This window comes from Oryza brachyantha, chromosome 7, assembly GCF_000231095.2.
Source record: "Oryza brachyantha chromosome 7, ObraRS2, whole genome shotgun sequence".
NCBI lineage: Eukaryota > Viridiplantae > Streptophyta > Magnoliopsida > Poales > Poaceae > Oryza > Oryza brachyantha.
Window position 1 is genome coordinate 5,443,042 of NC_023169.2, and position 16,111 is coordinate 5,459,152.

General features: G+C 40.0%; 1 protein-coding gene across 1 annotated transcript; it reads right to left on the reverse strand.

Moving 5' to 3' along the window:
* Positions 1 to 3,002: 3,002 nt before the first annotated feature.
* LOC107304532 (transcription factor GHD7-like) lies at positions 3,003 to 5,610 on the reverse strand. The gene is made up of 2 exons (XM_040526446.1): positions 5,131 to 5,610; positions 3,003 to 3,583 (listed from the first exon to the last, which is right to left on the reverse strand). Exons 1-2 carry the CDS (start codon positions 5,608 to 5,610, stop codon positions 3,257 to 3,259), a joined length of 807 nt encoding a protein of 268 aa, XP_040382380.1. The 3' UTR covers positions 3,003 to 3,256.
* Between the last annotated feature and the right edge of the window lie 10,501 nt (positions 5,611 to 16,111).

Below are 16,111 nucleotides of genomic sequence, written 5' to 3' on the forward strand. Positions count from 1 at the left end.
TCGGCGACGACGTCGGGCGGCGACCAGCGGGCGGCGACGACGACGACCGGCGTCCGACGACAGCACGTGGCGCGCGACCGAGCGCGGCGCACGGCGACCAGCGGCACGGCGACGGCGGGCGGACGCCGGAAGCGGCCATGCGGGAAGGCGCGGGTGGCGCGAGGACAGCGTGACGACGGCGGAGCTGGGCGACGGTCTGGCAGGGGCTGCCGGCGACTGGCGGAGTCCGACGACGACGGCGCGGGGAGAGCTCAGCGGCGATGGAGGGAACGGGAGAGGGAGAGGGGAAACGCTCACCGGCGGCGACAGAGAAGGCGGCGTGTCGGCCAGGGCGGGGCGGAGGTGATGACGCAGACGCGCGGCGGCTGGCGACGCGCGGTGACGAGATCGGCCGACGGCGTCGAGACGACGGGCACAGCGGCGGGAGGGATGAAGGGGCGGCGACGACGCTCGGCGACCACCGGTGGCGACGAGGGCCGGCGGAAGGTCGGTGAAGCCGAGGCGGAGGTGGTGACGCGGGTGGGCGGCGACGTCCCAACGGCCGACGGGGAAATCGGCGGCTGACGGCGACGGAGGGGAGCTTCGGGCGGAGAGGGGAAAGTGGCGGCGGGGCGGCGGCGCGAGGATTTTATAGGTGGTGGCGCCGGCTAGGGCGGAGCGGCCGGTGGAGACCGAGTCGACGACGCGGCGAACTCGGGGACGGCGGTTGCGGCGGCGGAGCGAGCGGAGGACTCGGGGCGGCGGCGGACTCGGCCGGCACGGCGCGGAGGTGGGGCGCTGGCGAAACCTGGTCGCTGACAGGTGGGCCCCACCTGTCAGTGGCGCGAGGGGAGGAGGGAGGCGAGACGGACTTCGCCGCGAGCGCGGGCGAGCGAGCGGGCGAGCTGGCGAGCGGGCGAGCTGGGCCGGGCGGCGGCCCAGGCGGAGGCGCGCGCGGGCGGAGGAGGCCGGAGCGGGAGGCCGGCTCGGCTGGGCCGGCCGGGCGGGGAAAGGTGGGCCGGCTCGGCTGGGCCGGCCCGGGAAGGAGGAGAGGAAAAAGAAAAAAAGGAAAAAGAAAAGGAAGGGAGGAAAATTGGACTTTGGCTCAATTTGAGAAGGAAGGGAAAAAGAAAGGAAAAAGGAGGGAAAAAGGAAAACCCCACTTTTGCCGAGTTTTAAATTAATTTGTTTGGCCAAATTTTATACTTCTGCAATTTAAATTTAAATCCAGTTAGTCGATTTGCGAGCCTCGATTTAATTGATTTAATTCCTTTTAGAGGGATTTTTCCTGAGTTAATTAAGCCAATTGTTGCTTACGAATTTCTTTTACGATTTTAGGCTTGGGATAAAACTCCGGGCGTGACATTTATACACACACTATGAACCCGGTATATATAAAGGGCATACTTTTGAAACTTTAATTATGAGTCGAAGAAAAAAACATAAGGATGATTATTAGGATAAAAAGAACACACAATGCTAAGGCCGTGGATCATAGTATAATGGCGAGTTTCAACTTTAAAAGTCTAAACTTTTTATAAGAATATAGGTGGAAAAAATATATATCAAAGCTATAATAACTCTTGATGCACGAGATATAGAACATACTTTCTAGTTGAATCTTTTTTCATTTCAAATTATTTAGATATATATACCTAAATATTGATCAAAAGTATCCGAAAAGAACGGTCATAATAATTATTTATTTTATTATTTGGATTCTGGTGTCTTTGAGATTTTGTTGGAAGAATTGAGAACCAGGGTTACATGAAAATCCCTCAATTCAAAGTTCCACAGATCCTATTAATACATGTTAAAGATGGGTAGCCATGCGTGTTGTCGCACCAAAATATAAAAAAAGGCTAAAGACATAGGCTCCTTAATTAATTAGTTCATGTATGCGTACCCATCACACACAATATCATAATGATGAAGCACATAATAATCTGATGTATATAGAGAGAAAATAAACAGTGATCTGGGTTTCCTTTTAATTTCGCACAACTAATAAAAATTGGGATATAAATTTAAGTCCAACTTCGATGCAGTTCAACTATTTCTTATATATGTATGGATCACGTGAGATAACCCGGAAACTACTATATGATACAAAGAAATTGCATGTTAATAAGTAAAAATAATTTGTCTATATTCAGTTAATTATCCGGTGGAATTTCCAATGAGAATCTAGTTCTATTATAACTGATAAGAGACTATCCAACCAGAGGTACGGATGGAGTTAATTAGTTGTCGAAGTTTAACAACTAATAATTAAGGCCACTTATCAGTGGTAAAGAGCATTGGCTGCTTAATTAGTTGATCCAGCAGTAGTTCTCACTTCTCAATTGGACTTTCTACAATGAATTATAGTGAAATATCAAAACTACACAGAAAACATGCAACTTCTTGGGTTCTTAGGTATATGTTCTTAGGTTCGAATTTTGAGACCCTGAAATATTCAAACCGGGCAGTATCACATGAGTTTCCGAAAAAATGTACACGCATAAGGTTAATGGGATTCAAACACGTGATCTCTTGCTCGATGCAAATTAACCTCTTCACCAATATATTATATGCTAGTAATAATGCTGGTAGCATAGAGATGCTTATCCTACGTATCCAAGTACTCACTGTGCTCGTCGATCAGAGCTACCACTACTGCATGCTGGATTTAATTTTAGCAAAAGAAATATACTTGCTTGTTTAAGGAATTTATTTGAGCTACAAACATCCAATTTAGGAGGGAGATTTTAGGGTCCTTCAGAAAAAGTACATGGAGATGGAGGTAACAATTTTTTTAGTATAAAATATTGGTACTTCCATATAACTAATAGCTTGAGATAACGGAAATTTATATGAACATATGGTAGCTCCTAGTACCTTCAAGGATCAAGGATACTAAAATTGTTCAATAGAATCTCTTAATTATTGAACAAATATATATATTTTTGAATCACATACATTTCCTGATCATTGGTTTTAAGTATATAATCATCAAATGCTAATAAATGTGAGTACGTCTTCATTCTTATCTTCGTGCAGATCGACCATCTCATTCAGATTGGCAGGCATCTGAGATGTATATGCATGCAATCAAGTTTTCTTGAGCTGGCCATCGATCACTAAATTCCTGTATCACTGGTAAAGATGCAGCAGTGCACCATACCCAATTCCGTGCCTAAATATATGGTTTATGCACGCACCTATATATATGGATGGTCTATTTATGCATATATGTTGAGAAGTCATAGTCAGTGGTATACGCACTGTTATATATCTATCCGAGCCATCTCACAAGCTCAAGCCTACTAGGGTCATATGTAGATGGCAGTGGCAATGGCGACGTGGTAGCTTCAGGTATTTTGGCGAAGCGACCCCTCACTCGAGGCCTCATCTGGGCATAGGCTTTTCTAGACGCGTACCGAATTTGTTTTTCATAGCACCGCTTCTTCCTCTTCTCCTTGTACCTCATCAACTTTGCCTCTCTCTCCACCGTTGCGCCTACCACCATATTTGGGTTCAAGCTCTCTCCACCATTAGCGATGGCCACCTCTTTGGGCGTTGAGCTTGCGGCATCAGTGAATGTGCTCCCGCAGTATGACATCTGTAAATTAGTGAATTAATGTATGAGACCCTAGAACACGAATCATCATTTGTATATAGCACATGAGGTACTGCTCTATCATGTAAAAAAAATAAAGAGGTAATACTCTATCATGTAAACAAAATAAAGAAGTGCCACCGTAGGGAAGGCTACTCTCTCTTTCCACAAAGACTTTCTAGACTTGTCTAGATATATATGGATGCTAATAAATATAAATACTTTATGTGTGCATATTTCATTTTGAAGAAGTCTATGAGGTTTAACTTTTGTAGATTATTCTTATCCAATATATACCCAGAACAGTTATAAAACCAAAATATTATGAAAACACTCTGAAATAAAGAACTTGTTCACATAATTTTGTGGCGCCATATATTTCCAAAAAATAACCATTGCCCCCTCCCCCTGCAAAAAAAATTGTGGCAAAATTTGATTTTGGAAAGTCAAATTTGTAGATTTTGAGCAATAATTAGTTAATTTAAAACGATTATCAGTAGTGCACATATTTCAACTTAATACGTATTTACTCATTTTATACATACGCATATATATAGCTCGTAAGCTAGAGGCCACATCGTTGTGTCAGATTATTAAAGCACATAAAATGAGGACTGACGATGCATTTACCTGGATGGATACACATATGTAAGAAAGAGCATATACATACAAAAAAACCCATAATCAAGTGATTTTTATAGTTTTGAATGAATCCGTTCATGTTTATACCAGTATATGCATCTCGACGAAGTTCTGAATATTTGCTTGCTTAATTACTTTCAACCAGCTAAAGTAAACGAACTGAAGCAATATTAGCTAGTTATTATTGACTGTTTTTATTTGGTTATTATTAATATCTGCATATGCATAAATGATGGTGCGCTGAAAAATAAAACTACAGCACCAAAGTCTAGTTAATTTTCCACTTTCCTCTCCTGATATCTACAAGAAGAGCGGCCGCAACCAATGATGTTTCTTGACCTAGATCCTTGTATATGAAGATTATACCATCAAATTAGCATATGCAAACATGGGGAAATCAGTATTCGTAGATTATATATAAATTTAGCCCGACTTGTTTTACAATCTACTCAACCTAACAGTGAACTCTCTAAAACCACCCTAGATGTTTGTAATTAACTATAACCTGTCTGCACACAACCTTCTAAAAGCGCCCATATAGTCATATACACTGGTATAAACATGCGTATATATGCATATGCAATGAAATAAACACGTATATATCATCCAAGTCACCATCGAAAGATGCAATCATATCCCAAATCGGCCCCCACATCTACAAATTAACTGGATGTAAGCCCAGTAATTAATCAATTAATTAAGCTCCAAGCTTGCACCTCTTTTGATCGATCTGACACTTGACTGCTCGAGTAGTTGTTGTTTTCGGTAAAGAAGAGCAGCGGAAAGAAAGAGTGTAGCCAGGAAATGAAAACGAGGAGGATCAAGGAATTATTAAGGATGATGATCGATGGTGCAAATGATCATCGACACAGCTCGATCGAGATTTCGATCGGGTGATAGATACTCACGATGGTGGCGCTCGCCGCTGCCTCCGCACGCCGGCCGCCGCCGCTGCCGAGGCCGAGCCCGGCGTCCACGGCGGGTTGCCCGAGAGAGACGTCGAAGGTGAGCCCGCCGCCCCCGCCGCCGACGTTCCTCCCGAACAGCGACGGCGGCACGGCGTCGTACTCGAACGGCTGCTGCTGACGATGATGATGCCCGGCCGGCGCCGAGTGGTGCTCCTGCGGCGGCGGCGGGTAGTCGTCGAACAGCCAGGCCACGCTCTCGCTGTCGTCGACGTCCACGCCGCCGTCGTCGTCGTCGTTGCCAAAGAACTGGAACTCCTGCACCAGCGGCGCCGGGGCGTGGGCCGCGTGGCCGTAGTGGTCGACGGCCCGGCCCCGGCGTGCAAAGAACGAGAAGCCGTCATCGTGGTGGCCGCAGCAGCCGCCGCCGCCGCCGTCCACACCACACAGGCCGCATCCCTCTCCGGCTGGCCCCATCGACATGGACGAATCGTTCGTTGGATCGATCGAGCTCCACACTCAAGCGCACACAAACAAACAGGAAAGCTAGCTTATGAATCGATGAAGAGCGAGCAGCTATGGCTGAGCTCGATATATCGATCAATCGGCTAGCTCGCTAGCTAGGGTTGTGAAGAGCTTGTGACGATCACAGCTATGGCTGGCATGTGCCGCGGAGCAAGCTAATATAGGTAGGTAGGTCGATGAGAAAAGGCAAAGGCGAATTGCAAAGAATGGCAGGGCGGGCGAGGGGGAGGAGGAGGGGAGAGGAAGAGATCATATTACGAGCAGATCGATCGACGAAGCGGCGATCGATCCGTGGTTGGATTTGGTTCTTACGTGGAGGAATCCGGGCCACCTTTTTCACCTGTCCGGACCGAGATAATTTGGCGCCTCTCCATTGGCCGATGCACTCCAGCCAGATCTCCAAAGGATCCCCTCCCTCTCTGCGCAGGGCTGCACTCATGCTGAGCTGATGGCCGGACAGCACATTATTGGAAAAAAAAAAAAAACCCCTTTTGTACCTTGGTTTTTGCACGCCGGAGTACCATTTTATTTTTTACATAAATAAATTGCATAAGATAGATCAAATATCACAGTAACTACTCGTTCGTAGTTGTATTTGTTATTCTTTTTTATATAGTTCGAAACTAAACTTGCATGCTCATGTGTGTCACGTGTTGATCTATCTTACAATTTTGTTTTCAGATTTTTTTTTTGACTTAGGGTGGTGACACACAAAAATAAAGGGACATCCCCTTGAAAGGCATCAAAAATCAATTCTGGCATGCACTACTGATTATAACGATGAAGGTCAATTCTTTTTTAAGATAATACGATATAAAAGATGCATCTTTTGCCTTTGGACAAGAACACCCAGCCAAAAAGTTTATAACAAAGAAGATAAAAACGCTGTTGGACATTGCCGAACATGTGGAAAAGGCTCAGATCTATGCAATATATTTAGTTTGGTAGTCTTGGTCCAAATTCTGTTCAGACTACAACTTGATGGAGATGCCTTTGTTGATACAATGTTTGAGGTCATGTATTCCTATCGAGAGATTATGAATATATGAGTATGACTATTGCATGTGCCATACAATTATCTAACAGACTGGTCTGGGAGCAATTGTTCTTAAACAATATGCCCTGCGTCTTATTTAATTAGGAACTTTGGGTTTACATATCCTAATTCAAACCTATTTAAATTCGACTAAGTTTATAGATAAATGCATTAGCATCCACAATATCAAAATTAGTTTAAAATATTATTATCTTTTTTCTACAAACTTAGTAAAATTTAAATATGTTAGACTTATCACAGACCCAAAGTGACTTATAATATTAAATAGACGGAGTAGTAGTAGCATGGAGTAAATTTCAACAAATCAGCGGGACGTGGTATGAAAAGATTAATCAATTTTTCAATGATTAGTATATTTATTGATGAATTTCAAGATTGCGTCATCATTATGACTTATTAATTAGTTAATAAAGTTGCTTCTGCATCTCTGAAATAAGATCTACTATAAAGGGTACTACTATGTAAACACATATCACAATCATGCCTGCTTTTCGTTGAGAATCCATAGAAGATCTCTCCAAGACGGATCTTATAAATAAACATAGAATTATTGGCGAAGCACATATTAGTCACATCGCCATTATGGCTAACGATCATATTGCCCAGTCACAGTGGAGACAGCGTATATATGCAACCTTCGTCTTGTTCGTTTTTCTTATATTTAGAAGTAAATTTTGAAATTTTAATTTTAAATTTAGAGTTGATTTTTAAGTGTTTTTGTTGTAGTTTATTTTTTAGCCTTTGCATTTTAGTTCACTAAGAACATGTTTACAATAATTTTATCCACAAGTTATTTTTTGTTTGTAAATATTCCATAAGTTTTTTTCCGAAATAGCGAAACATGACCCTCGTGGTTTGGGTATCATTGTCATCCACTCATATTTATTATTATTAAGCTATAATAAAACTCACAATGCAAATAGAGCTAGTGTAAGACGTATATTAATTGGTTATAAGTATTTGCCACATCATATTTATACTTGGGCAGAGAAGATAAGATAAGATTTAAGAAAAATAGCCTATAAATTTATAACCAACAATAACACACGGATGCAATAAGCTGTACGGAGACGTGAGCTAAGTATTAATGGTATGGTATGTATGTACGTTGTGAGTTTAGCTATTACATTGGACATAGATGATGTGCCAATTTGTAGAGGTAATAATTGACTGTACTGTCGACCCTGGCTCTAAAGTAGATTATTTTAGATGAACAAACAGCAATAGCCAATGCGCTTAGTTAATCACATGCACACGTACGGTAATTAAAAAGTATGTATGTCTTCATTAATATCTTCGTGCATTTAGTTAATGTGTGTTTCCTCGCTACTCCCTGTGTTGAAGAGATGAAATATGGTATATTACAATAGGTTAAGATGAAAATAATTTATAACGCACCCTATCTATTGATGAATCTAAGATGTTGGATGACATTCGTAACTTTTGAATAACAATTACTCTAACGATCTAAATATATGCATGTTTAGTGACACAAGATATATGTATGGTTGCATACAAATTGATTAATTTCAACATTAAAACCTATGTGAAAATTTAGTACTCCCTCCATCCTAAAATATTTTATTTTTTACCCATTCACACATACTGATATAAAAGCAAAAAAAAAAAACTTTACAAACTTGAATGCAATTATTTTTCAAAGATAAACTTATTTTAGAAAAACAAGAGAGGATAAAGATGATTCTATTTTGGGATGAATGGAGCAGCCCTTATATATGTCAATGAAGGGACTATGACTTTACACTATTACTCTTCATCAACATATCCAAGTTTGTGTTTTTTTATAGATAAAGATAAAATTATATGATTTTTTATAGCTATTTAATATTGTAAATGATAGACTTACTGCAAAGTTGAAACTATATTTTACAAAGATGATATGATGAGCTTCTATATAAAAACATCATTTTTATAAAAAAAAATACACCGTTTAACGATTCAGAACGCTTACGTAAGACCGAGGAATAATTTCCACCGTAACACACAAAAATAATGCGGCTTAAACCTAGAAAAAATATTAGTGTACAAAACCACCGGAAGATGCAAATTAACCAATCAAAAAACCGGTCAGGGGTTATTTAATTTGGACGAGATGAGGAGTTTAATTTAGGATAATACCCAGCTAGGTAATTAAATCGTTTAGAGTGTTAGGCAGACTCTGAGGGTAGTATTTCGACTTTTTCTGAAAATAAAACCATTTCAAAGAAGGTATGATCGAATATATTCTTACCAGGGAACAGAAAACATGGAAGGTACAAGAGGAGAATATAACAAAGCAGGTGGTCCATATATAATTGAAAGTACTATACGAACATATAACTTCTGTGCAGGCACTCGATCGATCATCAACTGATCATAATTAATTAATTAGCACGTTAACCATTGCATAGTAGAAATACTCCTCGATGCCGATGGTGATATATGTGCGTGTAAAGTTGACTAGACGTGATGATCGATTTATGTACATGTAGTGAAGAGTGCATTGGGATATCACAAAGCATACTATTCGACTTTGACATCTGCTAATTACAAACTAGCCGCACTCGCCGGACGATCGAATTACCGGCGGATCGATGTACATGTGTAATTAACAAACCTGCAATTTTGAATAATAAAAATCACTAAATTTTGAACTTTTTTTAAAAAACTTTTGCATTATAGACGTTATGATTGTTATTCTATATATTATATATATGAAAAACAGTACATATTATATATATTTGAAACAAATCGAAATTAGCTGAGGTTCATGATTCTAAATCCAGAATTACAAATTGATAAGAATTTTTCTTAGCATAATTAACTTCATAAAAAGCATGAATGCCACAGAATCCACCCGAATAAAAAGACAAGTTAATCTACGAGTGATATAAGATAAAGTACAAGTCAAATATTAAGTATTCGAAATCCAAATTGGAATATTAATCTTGTGTCCCTGTAGAATTAAACCATAAAAATTCAAACTGAATTGGAGAAAACTAGATTATCAAAACTTTTAGGGTATTTCCTACAAAAGTTCTGTTGGCTACCACTAGAATTATTTCATTTATTTTATATTGAGAATCGTTTAACCTTTATTTCGACTATTGGAAATAATTGGTACTTATTTTTTATATCTTGAAATTAATTTTCCAAATAATTTTTAGCTCTATGCATTTATTCTTTTCAAACAACTTTACAAATTATTTTCCTTTTCCTTCCGTTCCTCCCTCAAAGTCTTTTTCTCGGTGAGTACTGTTCTAAGTGTGCCAGATGTTCAACCAAGCCCCAGGCCACCACACCACATCGGCTGCACTTGACACACGTGTTGGCACTGTCAGCCCAGTGTCATTGCGCCCCTCTGCTATCGCCAGTCACATTGCCACCTAACTCGACTAGCGTTGTCTTCTCCCCTCCCTTACATTGTTAACCAACTAGACTTATAATTTACGTAGTTTGTCACTAATCTTGTATGCTCCTGGTTGTGGTGCCTGATGGTAAGGACTTTCCCATTTTGGTTAAAGTTTATTTGTACCTTCTTGGCTCTGTACTCTTCTTACGATAAGGTCTCCTATGTCGAAGGCGAAGTTCTGACATATTTTTCATGATAGCGATGAAGGGCTTGTTGATATCATGCTTCTCTAATAGAAACATGTTCTCAGTGTTCCTCAAGTCAGTTTACATCATCTACGTGTCGCTTATCTTGTTCCTCGTTGGAGTAGTTTTAAACTTGACCAAAAACCTAGCACAACTCTATATGGAGCATAGACTCGGATCCATATATGAGGAAAAATGGAATATCCTTTCTAGCCATTGTCGATGTCGTTCGTGTGCCCCATATTACTGACTAAGTTTTACCCAATGATGATCGCAGGCCATTAGCTACTATCCCCCTTTGCATTTTCGACTTTATTGTTGCTTTGATGGTCTGAGACTAAAGCAAAGAGGATCTTCATCGTCAATCCCATGTACTAATCTTGAAAATCATTGTCTGTAAATTGGGAGTCATAGTCCATTAGAATACGACAAGGGAGACCAAATTGATAGAAAAAGAATCTTCATGAACTTGATTTTGTGTCCGGTCTTCATTGCTGAATTTGTCGATAACCATGAATAGAATCTTTTGACTTGCATAGCATGCAGGTTTATTATGGAGGTATTATTTGGAGGGCTTGTGCTAGCCTTTTGCTAAGTTTACTATGGACCACGAGTAGGTTTGCAATGCTTAACCAGGTCACAAGCATCTTGTAGGGCAGTTTGTCAGTATCTTGTAAGTCACAATGTTTTGAGTTTGCAGGGATATGAGAAGGCCTTGCCGACTAGTGTTCATCCTACGGCATGATTTGCATATATATATATATATATATTATCTCATAGATGTTACGTAGGAGGCGTGTGCAGTCTTTCCGGGAGACACAGTTTAGAAATGCTCTATTGGTCACTCATTTGTGTAGCTTGTTCTTTATGATTAAGTACATCGTTGCTTGCTGGGCCAATTTTTCTATTTTGTGTCATCGTCAGGAATTCTACTTGTTAATTGAAAATACTGAAGATGTGTCCCGCAATTGCTCTCTACTTCGATGTCGATTTGAATAGAAATTTTACACCTAGTTCATTATCTGTAGAAGACTCTGTTTCTAAGTCCTTGATATCTTTGATGCTAGGCCATCTTAGGACTTATAGAATGTACCTGCTTGAGTTGTTCTCGCCTTGAAGCCCACCTTGCGAATTCATCGTCTTCAAAGTTGTCATTGCAGTAGATATGACAAAACTTGAAACTGTCAAAATGTTGCTCCATCTTGTGTACTTTTGCTAAGTATATTACCATCCCCTTGTTTGAACACTGGTATTCCTTGTGCACTTGGTTAGCGACTAGTTGTGAGTCCTCTTTCACAATTAATCTTTTGATCCCTAGTGTTACACCTGCTCACAGTTCTTATTCAAGCCCCTCGTGCAAGTTAATGTCTTTGGAAGATCTGAAGTCAAGTTGTACATTGAACTTGAGCTTCTCCCTAGTTGGTAACATCGGGATGAAGCCAACTCTCGGACCAAACTGTCTAATGGGCGATTGCCCACTTGCCCGTTAACCCGCGCGAACACATTAGATGTACAAACTTTCTAGGCTTTCAATATACAAACTTTTTATATATATTTTTTTGGTGTATAATCTTTGTAATACAACTTTCTAACATGCAATTTTTAAGTAGATAATTTTTCTACTATATACTTTATATGTTAAATTTGACTCTATGTATAATTTTTTTGTATGCAAACTTCCTATGTATAAATTTGAAACTTTATATTTACAAGCACATAGTATAAAAAGTTTGTATGTATAAACTTTCTAAGCATACGAAGTGTCTGCTTGGGTTAACAGGCGCATGGTTGTTTGCCCATTAGATCGACACCTCATCTATTCATGGCTCCATCGTATGTTATCGTTTAGGTTTTTCCCATTGTGTCATCAATCTTAGTTGGCGCCTCTTACCGATACAGTAAGCAACAAAGTCAGCCAAAACCTAAGGTTTTATGGTTATGCGGGGAACAAATGTTATGTCAAAATAACTGAGCTCTATAACCCACTTGGCAATGTGTCTTGTGACCTATTTACTTCGAACCACCTATCCAATTGTGAAGGAAGGGACAACAGTCATTGTATGAGCTCAAAAGTTGTGGCATAAACTTTTTATTTTAAGAGGATTTGTGTAGAGTAATATTTGAGTTTGCAAATACCATGTCTTTGCATCATGGAGTATTTCGCTAACGTAGTAGACAAGGCCATGTTGTCCAAGTAAGGTGTAACTTATATGTACAAGAACAATTCCTCCCGATGTTGGGTGGCGACAAGGATGGGAGGGTTTGAGAGGTACCTTTTGAGTTTGATAAACTCTTTCTCAGTCTTCTTGGTCCACTCAAATTTGTTATTTTGCTTCTATAGCTTGAAGAAAGGCATGCATTTTTCTCGCATTTGTGCCACAAATTTGCTCAATGCGGCCACACACCGTATCAACTTCTGCACTTCTTCGAGTCTTTTCAAGGACTTCATCTCCTTTATCTAACAATTGACTTTGATTCCTCTGCTAGATATAAGGAACCTAAGTACCTTTTCTGATGGTATTCCGAATGTGCACTTTTCTAGCTTCAGCTTTATTTGATGCCTTCGAATATTGTAAAGCATTTCATCTAGGTCTTCAATCAAATAATCATGGGTTTTAGTCTTGATAGCCATGTTGTTTACATAGGCATGATGTTTCATTCGATTTGTGATTGAAATTAGCCTTAAACTTATGGTTGATAAGTAGCTTTGGTTTTTTTTTTATCTAAAAGGCCTCTTAATGTACTAGAACACACCGTAGGGGGATACGAAAGCTATCTTCTCTTCATTATCTCTAGCCATGCTATATGATGATAGCCTAAATAAGCTTTGAGAAAACTCAACAACTCATATCTGGTTGTTGAATCAATTATCCTTTGGATAAGCTTGGTTGAGGTTGGTGAAATTTACACACATACGCTAGTAGCCATTCACGTTTTGCACCATGACCGGGTTTGCGAGCCATTTTGGGGTAGTACTTCTTAGATGAATCCTATAGTCTAGAGCTTGTTGATCTCCTCCCATTGAACCTCCTTTTGATCAGGTGTGAATCATCATAGCATCTTCTTGACCAATTTTTCCTCTAGTCGTACCATTAGTTTGTGCTCAATCACTTCCCTAGGGACCCCGAGCATATTGGATGGTTGTCATGCAAACACATATGCGTTAGCCCAGAAGAAAGTGAAAAGCTCGAGTTCCTATTTCTCACCGAGTACTACCAAGATCGTGATTGTTTTGTCAAGGTTTTTCTTGAAGAGTTGGTCCACCTTGATTGTGCCTTTAGGCTTCATTGAGATCTTTGGTTTGCTACTTTTTTGAGCAGGTTCGTTTGTGGCCAGTAGGCATGGTGTTTGATTAACCATGTCGAGACTCTTCTTATAGCACTACACAACCACCTTTGTGTTTTCAAGAATACTAATTACACCTTTAAGCCTAGCGATCTTGAAAAGTGATATGCATAATGGGCTACCGCAACGATGTTTGGCAATGCTATCCGATTGAGCATTGCATTTTATGTTGTCAAATTCTACCATATCAATCATAACCTTCTTAGGTTATCTAGGGCACCGATCATGAGTAATAGCATGATCTTCATTAACAAATTTAAAGATGACTCTGATGTGATTCCGTGGAAGGGATGGTATGCGGGTTTGAGATCACTTATTGGAATCCCTATGACTTCTATCATGTTGACTAACAAAAGTTGATAAAGCTACCTCCGTCAATCATGACACAAGCAAATCTTATGTTCCTAGTAATGGGTTGACCCCTATAGAATATTGGCTAGGTGTGGTGATATCTATTGGTTGGTCATCTATCGAGAAATTTATTAGCTAATTAGACAACATAAATTTTGTTGTTGGTTCCTAGGATGTGGAGCATATTTCAGGTTCAAGTTTCTTATATTCCTTTTTTGAAGTATTTGACGTCAAGCCACCAAAGATATTGGTTATCGTTGGGTCCAAAAGTAGGTAATCATCTTCTTCATCTAATGACCTGCCAATAGAGTTCTCCTTGTCGACCACAGACACTCTCTGATCCAACTGCTTGGCCTATACTTGGGTCATCTCTTTTTGGAAAACCATACTACTGGAAAAATAGCGAGAGCTTTTCTATAGATTGGGAACCACTGTCGATTTGGTCCCTCGAACTAGGGCTCATAGTCTCTTTGCTGTTGGGGTCCTCAATCAATGACGAGTACCTATTCCTCAGTCTTTCACTTTATGTTCCTCTTCTTTTCCTTGGCTTAATAAGTGTCTTTAGTGGTGTTTGCATCTTTTGTTTTAGGGTTCTTCGCATCCACCACCTTTCTTGTTTCCTTGCTTTATTGAAGAGCTCTATCAGCAAGAGCACCTTGCTTGGCGATCTTAAATAACTCTATAGCTGTAGTCACTTGTCTTGTCGCTAGTTCTTTTTAGTCCACTGATCACGGATGAAAGATTTGAACACTAGTAACGAAAGCATCGATGATCCATTGAATATTATTATGGCATTCATTGAAACATCATATAAAATCCCTCAGAGGTTCCTCGAATCCTTATGTCTCATTGCATGTAAGTCATGCTCAGCCACATGTCTCATTGCATGTAAGTCATGCTCAGCCACGTGTCTCTTGAAGTTCTTTGCAAATTTTCTGCAAAGATCGTCCAAAGACTTGATTGAGGAGCTAGGTAGGTGGATGAGCCATGACCTTGTGGAGCCGTTAAGAATTCTGGATAGATAGTTTCAATTGTGTTCTCATCTTGTCTTGTTGTGTTTAGGATGGTGGAATAGACTTGAAGAAATTCCTATGGGTTTGTACTTGGAGAAACTTGGACATCCACCTCACTTCTCCGAGAGAATGGATGAACTTTATACATTCTTCTCCTGGTTGATAAGTAGGAAGTCAGTTGTGGTTCTGAGGATTTCTCTATGACTCTTTGCTTACTGAAGAAGATCATGTGAAGGACGAGGATCCACTGCACAATTTGTCACGATCTCATGAAAGTCAACGTTGATCCCTCGTGGTCTCAACATCGAGATGAGTTCGAGAATCGCACCGATTACATCATTCACCCATACGGTTGGTCATTAGTAGAATCTACGAAGTTTCTTCCAACCTTTTGGTGGGTCTTCATTTGGTGAAATTGGGGTTAGGTTTCTGTGTATATGTATTGATGTGTCATCTCTACACCAATTGTATCAACAAAACGGGTCTAGCTGGCAGGAAGTTGTTTTGAAATTGGGTGCTCGCATGACCCACATCAAATGGAACAATATATAGAAGAAGAGATGACAGCTCCAGCCAAACCCAAAGGATCAAAACCTAGCTCTTTATCATTTATCTGATGTGACCTTTTTGCAGGCTCTGGTTTGGTCTTCTCTTCATATGAGTAGATATATAACAGGATATGTGCGATTTTTCTTCTGAGCAGGCACGAGCAGATATAGTTTATCTTGAACATGTATTTTAGTCACAAGTAGAACATTTGTGTATATATTTCCTCCGTCCAACAATAAAAGAACATTTGGAGTTTTTTTGGAGATATTAAAGTTGAGAGAATACAAGGTTGTGATTAGTGGAGTTCGAAAAGTATGTGAGAAAATTAAATGATGGATGGCTGCGATTAGTTGAATTGGGTTGGTAGATGTTCTTATATTTTGTGAATAGTGATAGTAATATTTATTCGGTTTTTCAAGTCCTATTGTTTTTTCATTCACGTTGTAAAGGGGCCCTAGTTATAACTGCAAAGAAAACTAATTAAAATAGAATAAATCATCCGGGTCGAAGCACTTAGTTAATTTCCTGAGTTTAAAGCACCACGTAG

Coding starts and splice junctions, on each gene's coding strand:
- LOC107304532 (XM_040526446.1), bottom strand. CDS start 5,610: ATGTCGATGGGGCCAGCCGGAGAGGGATGCGGCCTGTGTGGTGTGGAC. Junction 3,584..5,130: donor CAGCGGCGAGCGCCACCATC/GTGAGTATCTAT, acceptor ACTAATTTACAG/ATGTCATACTGCGGGAGCAC.